Source organism: Corythoichthys intestinalis, chromosome 9 (assembly GCF_030265065.1).
Source record: "Corythoichthys intestinalis isolate RoL2023-P3 chromosome 9, ASM3026506v1, whole genome shotgun sequence".
Lineage (NCBI taxonomy): Eukaryota > Metazoa > Chordata > Actinopteri > Syngnathiformes > Syngnathidae > Corythoichthys > Corythoichthys intestinalis.
The window spans coordinates 58841349-58864106 of NC_080403.1; the positions used below are offsets into that span (position 1 = coordinate 58841349).

Here is a 22758-nt window from a genome sequence, read left to right on the forward strand (position 1 = left end):
TTTAAACAGTATGATATAATTACTATTTAAGCTGATAGTGCGGCTATATTTGCCTTGATGAAATATGTTTTGAGTCAAAAGAATCACACTCTTGTTACAATGATGTCTGTATTGTGTAAATAATCTAACCACTTCTGGGTGGTCCAAGGCTTGAAAAATGACATCATCTAGAATTATGAGATGGCTTTGGTTTGTTGGAAAGAGTCTCTCGTCCTCGAATGAATCAGGAATGCCTTTCAAAAATTGAATTTCTTTATTTTGTTCCTTCAGCTCTAAATACATGGGTTGCATTGAAGTGTAAATCCAAACAACATTTTCAGGCACATATGTCATCACATGGTTACAATTCTCCAAAAGCTTCTTGACAAAAAACGTTTTCCCAGCCCCGCTAGGGCCTGCTAATAAAATAGAGCATGGCATTTGGAAGCGGGGGTCGAAACCAACCTCAGACATTTCCATTTCCTTAATAGCCAAAAGGAAGAGTTTTACCGCCGGCTAATAACCGTCGTTTGTCGTACACGACTTTAAATGTTTTCTGAAATGATTTATTTCTTAGCTCAAACGACTTTTTGTCACGCACAATGATGTGTTGCGGAGTGTTTATAGTCCTGGGGGTGCCAACGCCACAGTGATCGACATACCCGTCGACCAAGTCCTTTATAGTATCAAAATTCACACGCTGTGAACAAGCATAAGTCTGAGTGATCCCCTTGACTTTTATTACTGTTTTTTTGGTTTGTCTCGTCTGATACGCGTACGATTTTGGACCGGCAGAGACGAATTCCTCGATGGAATCGTTAGCTAGCTCATCCGTCAAATCGCCAAGATAATTACCTAGAGGGAGGGGCTCTTCTCCAGGACCAACTACATAGATGAGAGAGTCAGTGTCCGAATACAGGACATTTTCCTGCAGTTTTTCCAAATATTCGTACATGACTAATCGAGCGTGCGCAGTTGTCATGCATGCGACAAAAACATTGGAAGTTGCAGAGGGCGGGGCAATGTTTTTTTTGTTAAAGTTGTACTGAATCATGGCTACATCCTTGTTAATAAAACCAAAGTATTTGATCTCATACATCCCCGAGAACAAAATTTTGAAAAACTCTGCAGCCTTTTTGACAAAATGGGTTTGATTCAAGTTACTCCTTTGACCAAATTTCCCCCAAAGACTGTTCAGACACAACTTTGCAACCTGTCTCTTTCCCGGATTGAGTCCGATGGAGTCGATGTCTAGTTGTATTCCTTGATTTGCTTGGTAGTCGCAAATGTATTTCTGCTTGTCGGCCTGACTAACAACATTGGTCGGAAAACCAGACGCTTCTTGTTTCCCCTTGAGAAACGTTTTTATATATCCTTCAAAGACCTCGCTGCTGGTCTTTTCAAAATGCCAGACCTCCATTACACGAGCTAATCTGTAACCCAACTCAACAGCTTTGTTCATTTCGAGAGTGACCCACACGCCGGTCAGGGCCCTCGATTCATCATCATGTTTGCAGTCATCAGACTGGTTGTTTATTTCCGCACATGTGCGGCATAGTGTAAACACGAGTTTGCCTTTAGCAGTTTTGTAAGGGAGCACCGGGAAATACAGTTTTCGCGGCGGGTAGACTTTAGCTCTAATGAAACCAAAGTACTTGGTTACATCAGCCTCAAAATTGTTGTGGATAATAATCGGATGTCCGATCGCATATTTTTTTGAGGCGTTTACAAAGGGGTACAGGCTAGTGACATCAACATAAAGTATTTTCTGATCGGGACCAGCAGTGTGTCTTAACACAAAGGCATTTGTCCTACCGCCAAAGAGAGCTTCACGGGGATCTAGCGGTTTGGGGAAATCAGAGTTGTGTAAGAACTCCCGGATAGCGGGGTTCTCACATTTCAGTTTGTTCCATTCGTGCTCTTTCATGATCGTTAGCCGGACTCCTGGCACCGACTTCAATGCCGCCAACTTTTCCTCATTTGCCTCATGAAGCTCACGAAAGGGTCTTTGCGTCATCGGACAAATCGCCGACGGTTCAAAACAATCAGGACAGCCGTGAAAATAACAGCCATCAAATTCCCAAACATGAATCGTACCATCCGCCCCTAAGGCGTGGCCGTCAACAAAAAAACCACCCACCTTACGTTCGCCTGTGTTCAAGGCATGTTCGATGAATATTCCTCTATCATGCGACACCCATTCTAAATATTGTATGGACGCGTGTGAGTAGGACTTATGCCGACGTCTGTAATTGTCAGGGGATGGTATAGCCAAAGTGTCGGCCTGTAAGAATTTTGTACGGAAGACTTTCATGCAGGCCGAGGCTATCGTGACACTGTTTAGAGGATCCACATCTGTTTCTTTCAAAAAAGCATCTCTGAACAGCCGACAACCAATAGCTAAAATGTCCACATCGTTCTGACAGTACATCAGCGCCTCCTTGCGGAAATCGAATGTACCGTGACATTCTTTTCGGTACCAATCAAGGAATTTCTCCCGTTCGATCTCTGACATGCGGTCTATGCTGTAAAATTCAGGGGCTGGGTAGGGCCCTACATAATTCAGGTTCTCTTGGGAGCTGAATAAGTGAGGGAAATACCCCTTCATTTTGTCTTCATACCCCAAAGTTTTAGGCATCGAAGACAACTTCATCATTAAGAAGGACAAGGAGTCAATAAATTTTAAGCCATACCGAGTCTCGGTAAAACATATAATTTTACTACCCTGCATGATAGGGGACAGACCGACACCCAGATCCAACATTTTTGAAATCAATAAATAAGCGTCAAAAGCTCGAGCATTGTGGGCCACGAAGATGTAATTTTCAAATTTTTTTTGTCTAAAATGTAGGATAAATTGACGACAACAATCAACCCCGTAAAAGCATTTGTTCTCTCCTGCAAATGATTTTGTGCACACCAAGAAAGCTGTGTGTACCCCCTCATTTGATAAAAAAGTCTCAAAGTCGTAAAAGACTATGTTCTGATTTGGTGCCTGGGGTTTCAGGGTTTGGATAAAGCAAAGGTGTCTATCATTGACAATGTTGGCTGTCACCAATGGGACCCTACAAATTTGGCATTTAGGGACAGGACATCTGTGTTGTCTGGCTTTCTTGTACATATTAACGTAGAATGTCTGACCACATTTCTCACATTTCTTGTATCTGGAGCATCTGCTCCCCCATTCGCCATGGGACGTTTTAACAACTTCTTTATGCTTAGCGTAGCAAATCTTGTTGTAACAAACGTTATTACAGTCTGTGCATTTGGTATAATCCACCGATCGTTGACGGCATTCGGGGTCTTTACATAAATGACAATAGAATGCACACCTGTGAATGTTGGCATTCGCGTGACCTTTATAACAGAAATAGCAGAAGTAGGCGTGACCCAGAAATTGTGCTGGAGATTTCACGCCATAAAAATGATTCTGAATTAGAGTCAACACCAAAGTGTTTGGATTTTTGACAAAATCAGTCTCGAAATGCTTCATCGGCATATCCGAGTCATCAGGCCTGTACAAGACAACTATTTTACGATTCAGGTGTTGTTCAAATTTGTGAATGTCAGCAAACCCCGCAGCAGTTTGTTCACTCAGACCTATGGCTGTATGGAGTTCACGAGCCTTTTGTATTAAGGCATTTGTGGGTAACGATTTGTCTAACATATATGCTAACGCCATGGCTAAACATAGTTGATTGTTTTGAGGAAGTGGGTCATACAGGTACCGTCGTTTTTTGCGAACAATCTCACAATCGAGCATGTGTGTCAACTTTCTCCTAACCCCGCCCCTTTGATCTTTAACGATGTTGACCACCATCTCCAACTCAGTATTGCAGAGGATTTGGTAATTGGATTGTACAAGTCGATCGATCACATTGTGAAAACCATGAAGGATTATTTCAGGGTCATCGGTGGCATTTAAGACGACATGTTGCTGAACATTGTCACCGACCACCTCAATTTGAATAATGTCACCAGGTTGTGTAATTGCAACCACATGATCAGCCTGTCGCTGAACATTTTCCATTATGTCGTTGTAAAAGCTGACAAAATCAGGAGAATCGGCGACCCTCGACGGTGTCAATATCTGTCTCAATTCGATATTGTTAAATTTTGGTCTTACTGTTTCGCTTGCACCCCCTATTTGTGTGTCCGAGTCAGTTTGCTCCTGCGTGTCAGCTTGTACATCATTGTGCATGACACTGTCAGTTTGCTCCTGCGTGTCAGCTTGTACATCATTGTGCATGACACTGTCAGTTTGCTCCTGCGTGTCAGCTTGTACATCATTGTGCATGACACTGTCAGTTTGCTCCTGCGTGTCAGCTTGTACATCATTGTGCATGACACTGTCAGTTTGCTCCTGCGTGTCAGCTTGTACATCATTGTGCATGACACTGTCAGTTTGCTCCTGTGTGTCAGCTTGTACATCATTGTGCATGACACTGTCAGTTTGCTCCTGTGTGTCAGCTTGTACATCATTATGCATGACACTGTCAGTTTGCTCCTGTGTGTCAGCTTGTACATCATTGTGCATGACACTGTCAGTTGATTCGTTTGGAACATTGCTCGGTTGATTAAGTTGTATTAAAGCGTTTTGTAAAGGCTGAAAGAAATCGACAAAATCATCTATTGATCGAATGGCTACAAATGGATCATCTGAATCAATCAGCGTGTCTGGGTTGTGTTGCTCAAATGCCATCTCATTGTTTACCTGATTCACATTGTTTATTCCGCTGACAATATCCAACAGTTCGTAAGGTATATCAGGCTGTGACACCATTTGCTCGTTTATTTGATTGATAAAATCTTGAAATTCACACGGTATGTCAGGAATAGAATCATCCATTTTTAATCAGGATAGCAAATCAGACAAAATAATATGAATAATATCGACCTCTCGCTTCGTCAATAATGAATCCAAACGGGGTGCCAGGTTCCCGAGGAAGCTCATGCGGCCCGCTCCTGATGAGACGTGGAATTATAACTGCAAAGTTAAGAAACACATATCAGCTTGCAATTGTACAAATTCATTACATTTTCATTATGAAGTATGACATATACGTTCAATAAGGATAGATTAATAAAATATATAAATTCATTATTAAGGTCAACATACAGCTTAATAACAGGTAGATTAAATAAGAATCACACAATGTTTTGCATTTTTTTATTCAAAGCACTGCAGTAAGCGTTCCCCTCGCCTTTTTCTTGGTCTGCGTAGCGTTCCCATCTTGGAATGTGTGCGCACATACACACACACGCACGCACACACGCACATCCCTCCTCTTTCTTTTTCTCCTTCCTTAACATGTGCGCTAGGAAATGTGGACGTTTTTCTCACTATACTATTGAATTTCATTTTCATCATTAAAAAAACACTGTCTCTTACCGTTTGGTTGAACGAATAACTCATCAATCTGCGCAGTTGCATCTACAAATAGAGGGGAATTTTATAATTAATAGGACATGTAGAACATAATAGAGGGAAAATATATAATAAAATATTCTTACCCGCAACTAACACATGCGCTGGGGCGGCTTAAGAAAAAATAAAAAATATATAAATAAATGATAATTTCATTAAGGGTAGATTAATAAAAAGTGAATACATATTCAATACAAAATCATTATTAAGGGCAACATACAGCTTAATAACAGGTAGATTAAATAAGAATCACACAATGTTTTGCATTTTTTTATTTAAAGCGCTGCAGTAAGCGTTCCCCTCGCCTTTTTCTTGGTCTGCGTAGCGTTCCCATCTTGGAATGTGTGCGCACATACACACACACGCACGCACGCACGCACATCCCTCCTCTTTCTTTTTCTCCTTCCTTAACATGTGAGCACACACACACACACACACACACACACACACACACACACACACACACACACACACACACACACACATGCCCCCACACACACCCACACCCTCACGTCTTTCTCCTTCCTTAACAAGTGCGTTAGGAAATGTGGACATTTTTCTCACTATACTATTGAATTTCATTTTCATCATTAAAAAAAACTGTCTCTTACCGTTTGGTTGAATGAATAACCCATCAATCTGCGCAGTTGCATCTACAAATAGAGGGGAATTTTATAATTAATAGGACATGTAGAACATAATAGAGGGAAAATATATAATAAAATATTCTTACCCACAACTATTGCAGGTTTTGGGGCAGCTTAAAAAAATAAAAAATATATAAATAAATGATAAAATACATTTCATCATTTTAAAAAAAACTGTCACTTACCGTTTGGTTGAATGAATAACTCATCAATCTGCGCAGTTGCATCTACAAATAGAGAGAAATTTTATAATTAATAGGACATGTAGAACATAACAGAGGGGAAAATATATAATAAAATATTCTTACCCGCAACTATTGCAGGTTTTGGGGCGGCTTAAAAAAAATAAAAAATATATAAATAAATGATAAAACACATTTCATCATTAAAAAAAAACTGTCACTTACCGTTTGGTTGAATGAATAACTCATCAATCTGCGCAGTTGCATCTACAAATAGAGGGGGATTTTATAATTAATAGGACATGTAGAACATAACAGAGGGGAAAATATATAATAAAATATTCTTACCCGCAACTAACACCTGCGCTGGTGGTGCGTATCGAATCACCGAGGGGGTAAATATAAAATTCTCACCAACTAAGATGGCTGGCTCATCGACAGCTTAAAAAAATGATAAAACACATTTCCTTGTAAATGAATAATTTGTTTTAGAAAAAAAAAGGCTTACCTTCTGATTTAATGAATATGTCAGTTTGTGTAGAGGCATCTGTAATATGAATTTATAGAAATGTTATAAGGTTAAGTATTGGATAATCGATGGGGAAAATATTGAAATTCTCACCTGCTAAGTATGCTGTTGCTGCTGTTTAGAAAAATGATAAAACACAGTTTACATTTCGTTCTAATGAATAATTTGGTTTTAGAAAAAAAAGCATACCTCTTGGTGGAGTGGATAGGCCATTAGATTGTGAATAATAGCCACTGTCCTCCTCACTTGATCGCGATAATGGCCTACGCCAGTCGTGCGGCTGTATGTCGTTATCCGAAGTCGATTGCGAAGAATAATTAAGATCAGCCTCCGAATCACCAAGGTCCCATAGTAGGGATGGCGAAGAAGCCGGTGTCGACGCGTGATGTGTCAATTCAGTGTCCTCCGCATCAGACCTTAGGTCCAACTCTGGTGTATGGGGGAATTTTGTACTAAAAATGCATACATTTAAACAGAAAGAAAAAAGGTCTACATACCATAGTTTGAAATGTTGATTTCTTTAACCTCTGTGAATATAAAGCAAAGAAGCTTTTGTTATCAATAGCTACATCTTCATAAAGTGCCAATATTAACATCATGAAAATGAGTTGGAACTCACCTCTGGCCATTTGGTATCAGGTATGTTGAACGGACAACGAAGAAGGCGAGGAGATAGCGAATTTATAGGGTTTTCCCCACCCATTTTTACGTAATCGTATTTTGTAGTTTTTGATTTTTAAAATGTTTTATGACCTTGATCTTTAAATGAACATGGGGCTCTGCATTTTGCTGAGTGGACATACATTTGTTGAAAAAAATGCTTCGTTTCTCTCCACTGATAACGCCTTTGAGATTGCACAGATACCCATCTTAACACAAACATGAGATCTGTATATGTGTGTAGACATACATTTGTTGAAAAATGCCGCGTTTTTGCAGCGTCTCCCCCCACTGATACACAGGTCCGCGTAAACTATCATGCAATAGGAATAACATCTGCAGGACTGCGTCATGCTTCAACCATTTTTCTGTACAGACTTGAGATTCCTTCCAGTAGCATTACATTTTGGAGCTCATTTTGAGTCATTATTAGTCTAAAAAGAATAGACTTCATGGCATACACTACATTGCCATCTACCTACTGGTGTTGCGTCACCAGGAGCATTGAGGGATTCAGTACCTTGCTCAAGGATACTTAGGCGAGTTCAATAGGTTAGGTTAGGTTAAGTTAGGTTTAAAAATTAACAAGTAAGAGGATATTATGTTTTATGATGCTGTTCCTTTCACTAAATGATCAATAATTTCATATAATGTGACCAACCTGGTAAAAAGCAGTCTTCACCAGCTGAGGGCTAATGTTAACACACGTCTCGTTAATCATGGCTCCCCTCACGGTAGCTTGTTGAGAATGCCGGTTAGCTCGCTTTGGCTACGACTAGCCCAGGCGCTAGCCACGCCCTACTACTTCCGATTCTTCGTTAGGACATGTACGGACATGTCCCCGGAACACGCATTAGCACGCATGCGCTAAACACGCCCTACTACTTCCGATTCACATGTACGGACATGTCCCCGGAACACGCATTAGCACGCATGCGCTAAACACGCCCCCTCCACACACTACGTTTTTTTCTAGGGGGGACATGTACGGACATAACCCATAACACGCCTAGCACGCATGCGCTAAACTTCAAAGTTGTTAAACATCTGCCATGACCAATAGTGATCAAAGGACTACGATCAAAAGGGGTCCGGGGGCGGGGGTCATTAATCATCTGTCAGCACCAATAGAGATCAAAGGACTACGATCAAAGGGGTAAAGGGGGGCTGGGGTCATTAATCATCTGTCAGCACCAATAGAGATCAAAGGACTACGATCAAAGGGATAGGGGGGGGGGGGGGTCATCAATCACCTGTCAGCACCAATAGAGATCAAAGGACCACGATCAAAGGAGAAAGGGGGGAGGGGTCATCAATCATCTGTCATCATCAATAGAGATCAAAGGACTACAATCAAAGGGGGCGGGGTCACAGAGGTCAAAGTCATAAATCATCGGGGGCATGAACCCTACTTGACACAAGGTGTATTTTATTACTCTCTGGCGGTGACTCAAACTCAACAGGAAATGATCTGTAAATGCCCTAAAATGAAAAGCAAGTGACCTGTAAATGCCCCGAAAATTGGACCGAATGACTGTGAATGCTCTGGGGTTGAATGAATGAACGTTCCCAGTCTAAATGGATTGGGCATCGAGCACCGTCAATGGCAGCCTTTTTTTTTTTTTTTAATTGACACCTTTTTTAAATGATATCTCGATTCTTGACAGGAGCATAAAGATAACCTTTTGGGATACAAAGTATCACGATATATCACAATTTTGATATTTTGTCACACCCCTACTGCACACGGTAGACACAGGACCATTCAAGTCTTTGGAGATGGACTTGTAGCCTTGAGATTGCCCATGCTTCCTCACAATGTTGCTTCTCAAGTCCTCAGACAATTCTTTTGTCTTCTATCTTTTCTCCATGCTCAATGCGGTACACATAAGGACACAGGACAAAGGTTGAATCAACTTTAATCCATTTTAACTGGCTGCAAGTATGATTTAGTTATTGCCACCACCTGTTATGGGCCACAGGTAAGTAACAGGTGCTGTTAATGACATCACATGATTTTTTTTAAAGGGTTCCAATACTTTCGTCCGGCCCATTTTTGGAGTTTTATGTAAAATGATCATGATTTGATTTTTTTTTTTTTCCCATTTTCTTTTGTGTTTTTTCATTGCAAGCAAAATAAATGAACATATTACTACCAAAGCATTTGTAATTGCAATCATTTTCTGGCAAAAATTGAGCATTATCTGACAGAATTGCAGGGGTGCCAATACTTTTAACGATGATTGACAGATTTAGGTCCTTTCAACGTAGAGCTACCAAGCTGCTCTGGCAAGATCAAGTCTACAAACCTGTCAATCATCATAAACTTGAAGTAGTAAACGCAAAATGGACAGTTTGGCTGCACTGCTTAGCAGGAGGGTGGATGAGAGGCCGTGGCGCTGTACGAGCATGAAGCATAAATATATTTTTCTAATTAAAAACCCGATCCTTTTCACCCAATTCCAATCTTCCGAAAAATCGACCCGATTTCTGATCACGTGATCGGATCGGGACATCCCTAGTTTTAGTCTCCCGAGACACGTTTTTAGCTCGTCATCGTCGCAGAAAAATTGTCAAGGAAATGTTTTCGTTATCGTCACGATTGACGAAAACGACAATGGCCTTAACGACACGTTGCAATACTGTGTGTTGTGTAGAAGCTGAAGGAGTTTCTTGAAGGCAGGAACCTGATCACCAAGCTCGAGGCCAAGCATGACCTCATTCAGAAGACCATAGGAGAGAGTGAGTGCCCTTCATACCTTTTAGACACGTCACGTGTACGTGAAGGTCAGAATGACTGCCACCATATGTGGACACAGATGTCCCGGTGTGAGCGCTAAGGCGGATGTTGATTGGGTGTCTTCCTCAGGAAATGTCAGCATTTCCTCTACCGAGCAGGAAAGCCTTTGTATGTGTAGGCTGACTTTTTTTTTCTAGTATTACTGACGCTGCCCCCACCCTTGTCATGTCTCTTCTCCCTTTAGGTCAGAAGACCGACTGTTGCCTTGCCAGGTATGTGTGCTGAATGAAGGAAGTACACATATGCTCACTATCTCAGTCACGTATGCCAAAGTAGGGTTTTCTTAATTTCTTGGCACTCAGGGCTATCATTTTCCTTGTCGCCATTTAAAGATATTCTCAACATGCGCAAATAGAGCGTTACCAGAGTTGTAGGCACATAAATAGTCGTTCTTGTGACTTAATGACAGAGCACTGTTTCTCTCTCTCTCTCTCTCTGTCTGTCTGTACATAGTGGACGGCGAAACTCAGCATTACGGAAACAGGTAATTATCTGGTGTGTGTGTGTGCGAATTTGCAGTTTTGCTTTTAATATACAGTATTTTCCCACTGTCGCCACCCATAAGATGCAAGGGCATGTTTGGAAGCACATCCCCACGCACAGATGTGTATCTACTGTAAAATTAGTGCAATCTAATTGACCTAGTGGTGCATAATGACGGAAGAGGCTCAAACACAGGCTCTTATGTGTGAGGCTCCCCCTTGTGGAATCGTATCGTCCTCACCATAATCATATTCAAGATTGTAGTAAGTCCCAACTAAAGCGATATTAACTTGTGTTGCACCGATCCCATTTTTTGGCCCCGATACGGATACCCTGCTGTGCAGTAACGGCCGATACCGATACCATTCCAATACCCCTCTGTTTAAAATATATATGGCAGAAAACACTCAGGTGACTTGAGGTTCTGCTCTGAGACCCCCAATTTGGCCAACTTTCAAAATTGTTCTACATGCATGTTTGATACATCATTGGGTACACAATTGTTCTCTTGTACTAAAATATGTTGTTAGAAATACATAAAATGTTAAATCAATGGCAATATTTTATAATATTTACAACATATTTTGACCGTTAGTTGGCGCCATGGTTTGCGGGCTCGCAGTGATGACGTCATTGGGATCTTTCCAAATGTGTAGCGTGTTCAACAATTGCTTATTGCTGCCTAAACTCGCGAAGTAAAATGCCACAATGTGCTGCTTTTGGATGCAATTTCCAGTCAAATGGAAACAAGGGGAGTGAAGTGAGTGGTCAAGGTGGAATTATTATTTTTAGTGAATAAATGTGCATAAGTGGAAGTTTCTCCCCCTTTTTGGTCCCTGTATGTACGTATCCTACCCACCTCGCGCCCGAACATTTTTCCTGTCAGGAATCCATCTTTTTTCCTGATCCGACGGTCCCACCGCGTCTGCAATATTGGTTTCGGATCTGTCTATTTTTTTTATTCGTCGGTCCGACGGCTGCTTTTCAGATCAGTCTATTTTGTGGAATCGACGGCCTGATCGCGGCGGCGACATTGCCATGGGATCGATCTAGTTCCTGGATCTTCGAGTGAGTAAAAAACGCGGATTTGGATTACTATTGCAATCTTTTTTGTTGACTATTCTTCGTGGGAGTTTTCCCCAAATCATACCAAATAATCAAAGCACTATGGCATGCTACAGTGACCACAGTGACTCTGACATGGACCTGACAACATTGTTGGAATTCGTCAGGGAACGCGTGTTTGCGTACTGCTGAGCTCCCGAGTGAAGAGTGGTCAAGGTGGAAATATATTTTTTGTGAATAAAATTTGCATAGGTGGAAGCTTCTCCCCTTTTTGGTACTTTTATACACGTATCCTACCTACCACGCGTTACAATGTACAAGACATGGATTACACAAGGTGTGCTCTTTGGCCTGTACTTTATTTAAAGCACACGACAGCTCTGGATGCCAACAATCTACATAATTATATCGGGATAAGTTTGAAAACGCAGTATGCTTACCTTGAATATCTGCTAATAAAACCGGAGTTCCCAACAGCATACACTCTCGCTCCCAACTTGAGTTCCCAACAGCATACGCTCTCTTGCTCTGTTGTCATTGAGACTTTTGCCCAACTTTTGTCTTATCAGATATTTGCTGCACCAATTTTTCCCTGAAGCTCGTCTTGTGAATGACCGACAGTGCTGTCCTGCTCTTCACTTTTCAGATCTGGTTCAAATAGGAAGGGTAGAACCGACGACATGTTGGGAAAGCTAACGAGTGACACGCTGGAATTTCGGCAATGGGCCCGGTGACGTCACGCACTGCGACGTAACAAGAATGGCGACCTATCACTTAAAATAATTTTACAAACTTTACTAAAACAAAAACATTAAGAGGGGTTTTAATATCAAATTATTATAACTCATACTAACATTTATCTTTTAAGAATTACTTGTCTTAAAAATAGAGGATCCCTTTAAAGACGCCATGACTTTAACGAGATATTATCGCACACTTACCTTGTTTCGATCCAAAAACTCCATGTAGCATGTATCAGTGAGGGTCAAGACACAGCTGTGAATGGCCACAGCTGATTTTTGGGGGATTTAATGAGTGAAACATGGTAATATAACAAGGGTCACGATGCAGAAATCGCAGACATCGAGGAGTGGTCCATATTTTCTTCTTCATATATTTACCCATTGTCTTCAAATGTTTTATCAGTTTTGAGGTATTGAAACTGGCCGATTTAACGCCACCCCTCGAAACTTTCAGGCCGCAAATGTTGCATGCAGCCATTCTACTCGACGGAGTTTCTATGCTAAAATATTTCCAGACCGCCGACATTTCTTCTCCCGGTTTGTTTTTCCTCCATATGAAAAAGCTGCCCCGGCATTGGTTAAGTTCGGCTATTGGCCCGCTCTCATTGGTTTGGAGCAGGCCAATAGCGATAGCTGCTTGGCATGCAAAGTGATCACGTGTCATCACACAACAGAGAAGTTTAATGAGCGTCAGGAGAAAAAAAAGGCTGCAGTCAAGTATTATAATTAGGGCTGTCAAACGATTAAAATTTTTAATCGAGTTAATTACAGCTTAAAAATTAATTAATCGTACCTAATCGCATTTCAAACCATTGATAAAATATGCCATATTTTTCTGTAAATTATTGTTGGAATGGAAAGATAAGACACAAGACGGACATATACATTCAACATACGGTACATAAGTACTGTATTTGTTTATTGTAACAATAAATCAACAAGATGGCATTAACATTATTAACATTCTCTTAAAGCGATCCATGAATAGAAAAACTTGTAGTTCTTAAAAGATAAATGTCAGTACAAGTTATAGAAATTTTATATTAAAACCCCTCTTAATGTTTTCGTTTTGTTAAAATTTGTAAAATTTTCAATCAAAAAATAAACTAGTAGCTCGCCATTGTTGATGTCAATAATTACACCATGCTCACTCCCCAAACCCATAAAATCATTTGGACCCAAGAGCCAGCAGAGGGCGCCAAACAACAAAATACAAGTAACAAGCGGACGTTACATTGCTGTCATTTTAATCTGTTTGAGCGGGGCATGTACGTTAATTGCGTCAAATATTTTAACGTGATTAATTACCGCCCGTTAACGCGATCATTTTGACCGCCCTAATTATAATACTGGACCAGTAAATGGTATCGGTGCCCTCTTTGTTGGTATTCGCCGATACCGATACCACCATTTCGGGCCGATACCTCGCCCCCCGCCGATACTGGTATCGGTGTATCTTTAATAAATCAACAAATGCATATGTCGCTATTGGTTTGATATCAGATTTTGAAGTTTGACAACATTGGGATATGGGTTAAAAAAACAACTCGGAAGTGACATTAGCTATTCATTTTTTTCCCAATAATTATCAAGTGTATATTTTGTTTATTTACCAATTGAACCCCTATGATTCCAACGTTCATTGGCTGGGAAACCCTAAACAAAAAGGGGAAAACGTAGTGTTGTCTCCTAGCAACAGCAGCCTCTCCCCCTTCCTCCTAAATGTGCATGCTGATAAATGTGAGGTAGTCCCTTTAATAACCTGCTGTTTTATATCCACGATAGGTTCTGTCGGTCATGTCAAGTGTCATTTTTGTCATGTGAAAAATATTGTCCAATTTTAGGACGCAGGTGAGGCCATCCCTCTGATCGTTGAGAGCTGCATCCGTTTCATCAGTCGCCATGGTGAGAAATATCTTCCGTCAAGCGATACGCTGAAGGCCGGTCTTGACTTTGCGCTGATTGGTTGCATTGTTGCAACTCGCATTGGAATCCTGAGAATCAGTGTTGTTTTTGCCAGCCCTTTTCGTTTTCGTCTTAGTCTTTTGGACCAAAATACTTTTTAATCATGTTTTATTTGTTTCAAAATGTGTTCGTCCAGATTTAGGTTAAGATAACTCAAAATGTTTTCGTCTGTAAAATTCAATGGCTTTAGTCCAAAAATAAATACCGTAATTTCCCGAATATAAGGCGCACCCATGTATAATGAGCACCCCAAATTTACTTGTAAAATCTAGGGGAAATTATTGTTCCCGTTTATAACGCGCACCCTAATTTTAGCACTAATAAATAGAAGAATACAAGAAAACAGAGCTCGTGTACAGATACAGAAATGTCATTTTACTGACTGGTGAAACACAGCACAAGCATAGCATATTGGTAGGTCAAAACATTACCATAAACTGACAATATTTACGGTAATAATATGATTTGACAACTTCTCCAACTTACCAGAATCTAGGAGAAAACAAAGCAGATGTGACTTTTCTTTTAAAGGCTGCTGTATACTTCCCGAGGGACAGATATAGTTGACGGACACACACAGGAAGTCTGTGTTGTTACGTTTGTTATGGTCGGAGTTGCGGAGCTGCAATAAACGTTGACTCAAATGAGTTCAAGAAACTAAATTCTGTGCGTTATGAACAAAGCAGAATTTAACAGACAAAATCATTTGGCCGATCAGAGTGAAGTATTACCGAAACAAAATGGTGACGTCACGTACCGTAATGGTCGGCAATGGATCGCCGCATACACTTCTTCAACACAACATGGCCGTGTCAATTAAAAAAAAAAAGGGGTTACCGTAATTTCCCAAATATAACGCACTTTTTTCCCCCAAAATCAACTTGTAAAATCATGGTGCGCATTATAAACTGGTACATGGATGGAGACAGAAATATATATACAGTATATATTACATATATATATATATATATATATATATACACGGTACATGTACCATTACGGTACGTGACGTCACCATTTTGTTTCGGTCGTACTTCACTCCAATCGGCCGAAAGATTTCGTCTGTATTAAATTCTGCTTTTTTCACTCTTCATAAAGCACAAATTTTAGTTTCTTGAACTCATTTGAGTCAACGTTTATTGCAGCTCCGCAACTCGGACCATAACAAACGTAAGCACACGGACTTCATGTGTCCGTCAACTATATCTGTCCCTCAGGAAACTCAAACCCAAATAACAATAGTTCCTATTGTTACTGTCGTGTCGACAGCGATGAGCTCTCACGGATTTCCGACTTACGTTCTCACTTTCATTTTACCGTATCAATCCATGGGAGAAACATTTATTCATCATGATGAAACAAGCAAGTTATACAGCAGCCTTCAAAAGAAAAGTCACATCTGTTTTATTTTCTCCTAGATTCTGGTAAGTTGGAGAAGTTGCCAAAACATATTATTACCGTAAATATTGTCAGTTTATGGTAATGTTTTGAACAACCAATATGCTATGCTTGTGCTGTGTTTCACCAGTCAGTAAAATGACATATCTCTATCTGTACACGAGCTCTGTTTTCTTGTATTCTCCTATTTATTGGTGTTAAAATTAGGGTGCGCGTTATAAACGGGTACAATAATTTCCCCTAGATTTTACAAGTAAATATAGTAAATTTGGGGTGCGCATTATACACGGGTGTGCCTTATATTCAGGAAATTTGCACAGTACTGTATATTTTTATTATATTATGTATATACAGGATATACTGTATGTACAGTGCCTTGCAAAAGACCTGAATCCAATCGAGAATCTGTGGAAAGAGCTGAAGACTGCTGTTCACAAACACTCTCCATCCAACCTCACTGAGCTGGAGCTGTTTTGCAAGGAAGAATGGGCAAGAATGTCAGTCTCTCAATGTGCAAAACTGATAGAAACATACCCCAAGCGACTTGCAGCTGTAATTGGAGCAAAAGGTGGCGCTACAAAGCATTAATGCAAGGGGGCCGAATAATATTGCACGCCCCACTTTTCAGTTTTTTATTTGTTAAAAAAGTTTAAATTATCCAATTAATGTTGTTCCACTTCACGATTGTGTCCCACTTGTTGTTGATTCTTGACAAAAAAATTAAATTTCATATCTTTATGTTTGAAGCCTGAAATGTGGCGAAAGGTTGCAAGATTCAAGGGGGCCGAATACTTTTGCAAGGCACTGTATATATTTTCCCCAAGTGGAAGCTTGCATGATCCTAATAAATTTAATAATTAAAAAAATATATATATTTCTGTCTCCATCCATGTACCCGTTTATAATGCGCACCATGATTTTACAAGTTGATTTTGGGCGGAAAAAAGTGCGCGTTATATTCGGGAAATTACGGTAAATGTTTCCAACAATTTGGCAAAAACATTGACAGACGAGCATCTATTGTAGTGTGTACAAGGACAACGCCAACTTGGTGATGATAGTGCAAACTGTATGTAAAAAAAGATGTTTATGTTGTGTGGTGATCACTCAGCACAGACCTTTATAGGCTAAAAAGCAACACTGCACATTCTCTCTTGCTAAGACAAAAAAAAAACCAAAAAAAAAACATCATTACCATGTGTTTCAAAACTAGCAAGCCTGGAGCGCATTGTGAACATGTGACAGAAATATCACATTTATGTGTCGTTCTCATTTGACAAAAACTGGCATTTGTTTCGTTATATTAATGTCTTGTTTTTAGTTTGTCACGATAAAATTGTTTGTCCATCAGCCAAAACAACAATGCCGAGAATGACATATAGATGTCATAAAAGCAAACGTTTTGTTTTCTGTTTAGGTCTGCAACACGAGGGCATTTTCCGGGTATCGGGCTCCCAAGTGGAGGTCAATGACATCAAGAACGCCTTCGAGCGAGGTAGCGCTACTAAAGCATTGGCTGAAAACGGGAGGCATTTTTCCACCGCTTAGTTTCTTTCCGTCATCTGCGGTCCCAGGCGAAGACCCGCTAGCGGGAGACCAAAATGACCATGACATGGACTCCATCGCCGGTGTTCTCAAGCTCTATTTCAGAGGACTGGACCACGCCCTTTTTCCCAAGGAAGTGTTCCATGATCTCATAACCTGCGTCTGTAAGAATCGCCTCCGCCGATCTCGCTTGTTTTTCAAACTCTGCATTGTCTGACTCATCTCCCGCATGTATTGGTGTGACTTTGACATTTCAGCCATGGAGAGCCTCCAGGAGCGCGCCGTCCACATTAAGAAAGTGTTGAAATCTTTGCCGAGCAAAACCCTCATCATCATGAGATACCTGTTTGCCTTTCTCAATCAGTAAGTAGCAATTGTGGGATTTTAAGCAGATCCTTGAGGATTTTCTCCACAAGTCTATTTACTAAATAAACATGTAATAAGACCTGTGAGTATAGAAACCTGTGGAAACAACTTCATATTTTATTTGAGTATGTCTAATTTATTTTCGAAAGGGTATGTGGAATTATCTGACCAAAGTAATATCTTCATCTTTAATTAAGAGGTAACACGGCTACTTGTTTGTAATGCATTTTGAATTGGAATATTGAATACACAGTGGTATGAAAAAGTATCTGAACCCTTTGGAATTTCTCACATTTCTGCTTAAAACCACCAAATGTGATCTGATCTTTGTCAAAATCACACAGATGGAAAAAAAAAACTCTGTGTTAACTAAAACCACCCAAACATTTACAGGTTTTCCTATTTTAATGAGGAAAGTATGCAAACAATGACAAATGGGGGAAAAATAAGTGAGTAAACCATCACATTTAATATTTTGTGGCCCCCACTTTGGCAGCAATAATTTTAACCAGACGCTTCCTGTAGCTGCAGATCAGTCTGGCACATCGATCAGGACTAATCTAGGCCCATTCTTCTCTACAAAACTGCTGTAGTTCAGTCACATTCCTGAGATGTCTGGCATGAATTGCTGTCTTTAGGTCATGCCGCAACATCTCAATGGGGTTCAAGTCTGGACTTTGACTTGGCCACTCCAGAACATGTATTTTGTTCTTCTGAAGTTGATTGACTTCGGTGTTTTGGATTGTCATTGTCTTGTTGCAGCATCCATCCTCTTTTTACATTCAACTGTCTGAAAGACGCCCTCAGGTTTTCCTGCAAAAATTTCGAGTTCCTTCTTCCATTAATGATTGCAAGTTGTCCAGGCCCTGAGGTAGCAAAAAACAGCCTTGAATAAGGATGCTCCCTCCACCATGCTTCACGGTGGGGATGTTGGTGAGCTGTTCCATTTTTCCTCCAGACATGACATTGTGTGTTACTCCCAAACAATTCAACTTTGGTTTCATCACTCCACAAAATATTTTGCCAAAACTTCTGTGGAGTGTCCAAGTGCCTTTTCGCGAAGATTAAACGAGCAACAATTTTTTTTTTTTTTTTTTTTTTTTAAGAAAGCAGAAAGCATTGGCTACCTCGTGTAATCCTCCCATGAACACCATTCATATAGTTGATGGGTGCAAAGAGATATTGGGCAGTGATTTCTGTAAGTCTTTAGCAGACACTCTAGGGTTCTTTTTTACCTCTCTGACTATTCTGGGGTGAACTCTTGGCGTCATCTTTGGTGGACGGCCACTCCTTAGGAGAGAAGCAACAGTGCCAAACTCTCTCCATTTGTAGACAACTTCTCTGACTATCGACTGATGAACATCCAGACTTTTAGACATGGTTTTGTATCCTTTCCCAGCTTTATACAAATCAACAATCCTCGATCGCAGGTCTTCAGACAGCTCTTTTGACTGAGCCATGACTGAGCATCAGACTATGTTTCTCATCGAGATATTTCTTACCAGGTGTGTGTTTTATTGTGGGCAGGGCAGCTTTAAACCACTCATCAGCGATTGGGCCCACACCTAATTGAAATTGTTTAGTAAAAATGGGTTTGAATTGCTCTTTAAGTCTCCTTAGGCAGAGGGTTCACTTACGTATTTTCCCCCTTCTGTCATTGTTTTCATGCTATCCCCATTAAAATTTGAAAACTGGTTTTAGTTAAAGCAGACACTGTTTCTATATCTGTGTGATTTTGACAAAGATCAGATCACAGTTGATGGTGATTTTATGCAGAAATGTGAGAAATTCCAAAAGGCTCAGATACTTTTTCATACCACTGTATATACTGAAAGTTATTTGTGTGTTTCTTAGTTTAAGTGGGGGAAAGTAAATGTGTCAGAAATGTTCTGAATTCAAGAATAGATATTGATTAAAACATGATTTGAATGCAAATTTACTTGATTTAGGTGAAAAATGACCAACTTCTACATGTATGGGCTCGATAAGAACCAATCATCTGACACATGAATCTGTTAACTAGTCTTAAACACTTAAAACAAGATTGAAAAAATGTGACTAGATTTAAGAAAAATAAGACGTTAGAAATTTGCAGTGTAGTAGGATGCGCATCACTCGGAATGAAAGTATTTCCCCCATGAGCTGACAACAGGGGAGGAGGGAATTTACCCTCTCTGACTTTATAGACTTTGGCTTTTTACGGAATGTCTGCCTGCATAGCTCATCAAGACACTGAATATGATACAAGGCTATAAATCCAACAGAGAAGAGGGGAAATCTTTTTCCAAGACCTGTATAGGGGGCTGGGAACCTTTTCAGGATGTTGACCTCATTCGACTACTTTGTATTTTTTATTTGACTTTATTTTGCATTTAACTGGAAGTAAAGACAGAATGTGCTTGCTGTTAGGCCCATATGCCCTTCAATATTTAGTGCTAGTGGGAAAAATATTTGTAGGGAAGGAAAAATACAGAGCAGCACAATCACACGCTGTACTATACTGAGCTGTAGCAACAGTAGAGGTCAACCGATATGGGAAAGCTAAGGCTGACATGAATGCTACGCTAACGCGGCAGATTACATTTAGAGTGCCTTAAAAGGCTAAAGCAGTGCTTCTCAATTATTTTGTTACCAACCAGGAAAATGTAAACATTTCGCACCCCCCAACTCTGGCGCCACTGTAAATATTATCCTTTGTCTATAAAATGATTATTATTATAAGTACACCTCTGCATAACATTAGTGCTGCAACGATTAATCGATTAACTCGAGTATTCGATTCCAAATAAATATTCGAATTAAATTTTGTTGCTCCGAGTATTCGTTTAATTAAAGTGGCGTTGTAATGGTTTATTTTGAAAGTCTTTGCATTGTTTTATTGATTAGGGTTAGTACACTGCCCTGTGGTATGTCTCTTTTCACATGGCTGAATCCAACTGCTCCCTGTTAAGACCATCGTAAGCGAAGTCTTTGTTTGCGCTAATGTTTTTTAATGCATTCATAATTTAGTTCATAGGTATGTTTAGCCGTTTTTTGTAGGAATATGTGTCTGGACCATTTGTTAAGAGCATTGTAAAAAATATATATATATATATATATATATATATATATATATATATATATATATACATATATATATATAATAGCATTTTATAGCACTTAAGCTAGCTGACTTTTTCTATGTAAGTTAGCCAATTGTTCTTTTGTTGTACATAGATTCTCATGTTAAAAACAAATACGGTTTGAGGCACAGCTCATGTATTTTAATTTTTTATGTTACGTATCCGATTACTCGATTATTTGAACTAACAAGTCCATCGATTAATCGACTACTAAAATATTCGATAGCTGCAGCCCTACATAACATTATGTCCTTTTTAATATGAAAGAAAAATAAGTAATGTACATCAACTTACAATAAAGTATAACTTCATTAACATGGTTTTTTTTGTAGCAGAAAAGACTTGAAGTGCATCAATTTGCATGAATTTAAAAAAAATTAAGAAATAAAAGTCTCACCCAAATTGTAAACATACACTCAAGGTACATTTTTTGACCATTTGATACTGAAAAATAAAATGTTATGAAAACCCGTTAAATAATAATAAATTCAAATGGATTAGCAACATTAACTCAATATGCCTAGCAATTTGACCGAAAAAACAAAAATGAATACAACAAAAATGGCAGTGTCAGTGGGCAGAGGGACCGTTTTTATTTTTGCTGCAGGCGGTATCGGCTCTTTTGCTATGGTGTGGGGTTACTTTGCACTCAGCAACTTGGTATGTCACCTTATGTGATGCTAACAGTGCTCGCCGGTTTACTGATGTAACAAAGCGGGACGATTGGCAATATTCGGCGCGTTTTAGCTGGAAAAAAATCAAGAGGCTTATCAATGTGACTGGGGTCTAACGTCATTAACTGACCTATTAAATTGATTTGGTTTCCTGCCGTCCGCGGCAAACATTTTTAAACACAGTAAACAGACTGCTCTTTCCTCATCTCCCACTGTTTTAAAAGTCAAAGCCAAATTCTACATACGCTTTGTCATATTTCCTCATCTTAGGTTCTTCATATGGCCAGTGCTCTTTGCTGTGTGCTCTTGTTTGGTTAAAAAGTACTGCGTACACTCTGAACATGAGAGCGCCACTGCCACCCACTAAGCGGATGTGCAATTACACTTTCTTCCCGTACGGCAAAAAAGTATGTTCCCCGAGGTCACATGTGCCCCATTATTTGAGAAGTACTGGGCTAAAACAACATTGCATATTCTCTCATGCAAGATAAAAAAAAGTCTTACAATATCTACAAAACAGGCAAGCCTGAAGCTTCCTGTAGCAGCCTGCCTTCAAGCTGCTGCAAGGTCCTTCCGTGAGCAGTCAGTCTGTGGCGCTCACAGTTGCTCACACATGCCTGATCAAAATCCTTTTCTGTCTGCTTATTTTTTGTTGTTGTTGGAAAAAAAGTCCATTTATCGGCCCAATTTATCAGCTGACCTCTAAATGTGGGAGGGAGGGATGGATGTATTTATTTTAGGGCTGTCAAACGATTAAAATTTTTAATTGAGTTAATCACAGCTTAAAAATTAATTAATCGTAATTAATCACAATTCAAACCATCTGTAAAATGTGCCATATTTTTCTGTAAATTATTGTTGGACTGGAAAGATAAGACACAAGACTGATATATACATTCAACATACTGTACATAAGTACTGTATTTGTTCATTATAACAATTAATCAACAAGATGGCATTAACATTAACATTCTGTCAAAGCGATCCATGGATAGAAAGACTTGTAGTTCTTAAAAGATAAATGTTAGTACAAGTTATAGATATTTTATATTATGTTAATGTTTTTGTTTTAATAAAATTTGTAAAATTTTCAATCAAAAAATAAACTAAAAGCTTGCCATTGTTGATGTCAATAATTACACAATTCTCATGGTGGTGAACCCATAAAATCA

At 39.6% G+C, this 22758-nt stretch overlaps 2 protein-coding genes across 4 annotated transcripts in view; one reads left to right on the top strand and one right to left on the bottom strand.

Moving 5' to 3' along the window:
• srgap2 (SLIT-ROBO Rho GTPase activating protein 2) overlaps positions 1–22758 on the top strand; it is a 140984-nt gene that overhangs the window by 102339 nt on the left and 15887 nt on the right. The window contains exons 10-16 of the mRNA XM_057846492.1: positions 10083–10167; positions 10410–10437; positions 10679–10709; positions 14361–14421; positions 17297–17374; positions 17454–17588; positions 17682–17787. Coding sequence (XP_057702475.1) covers positions 10083–10167; positions 10410–10437; positions 10679–10709; positions 14361–14421; positions 17297–17374; positions 17454–17588; positions 17682–17787 — 524 coding nt within the window. The remainder of the gene's footprint in view (positions 1–10082; positions 10168–10409; positions 10438–10678; positions 10710–14360; positions 14422–17296; positions 17375–17453; positions 17589–17681; positions 17788–22758) is intronic.
• On the bottom strand, positions 4396–8625 carry LOC130922022 (uncharacterized). 3 transcript variants are annotated; one of them, XM_057846494.1, is made up of 14 exons: positions 7385–8625; positions 7263–7292; positions 6955–7194; positions 6859–6876; positions 6745–6783; positions 6585–6677; positions 6462–6503; positions 6363–6389; positions 6240–6281; positions 6141–6167; positions 6019–6060; positions 5494–5520; positions 5372–5413; positions 4396–4966 (listed from the first exon to the last, which is right to left on the bottom strand). In XM_057846494.1, exons 1-14 carry the CDS (start codon positions 7392–7394, stop codon positions 4848–4850), a joined length of 798 nt encoding a protein of 265 aa, XP_057702477.1. In that variant the 5' UTR covers positions 7395–8625; the 3' UTR covers positions 4396–4847. The 3 variants fall into 3 exon arrangements, with proteins under 3 accessions (XP_057702477.1, XP_057702476.1, XP_057702479.1); XM_057846493.1 differs by having other exon boundaries at positions 6859–6879; XM_057846496.1 differs by lacking the exons at positions 6141–6167; positions 6240–6281 and having other exon boundaries at positions 6859–6879.

Excerpts from the sequence above, each read along its gene's own strand:
- LOC130922022 (XM_057846493.1), bottom strand. Across the intron at positions 6,880-6,954 it reads CCTATCCACTCCACCAAGAG|CAGCAACAGCATACTTAGCA; the intron begins GTATGCTTTTTT and ends TTTTCTAAACAG. Across the intron at positions 5,521-6,018 it reads GTTATTCATTCAACCAAACG|CCGCCCCAGCGCATGTGTTA; the intron begins GTAAGAGACAGT and ends TTTTTTCTTAAG.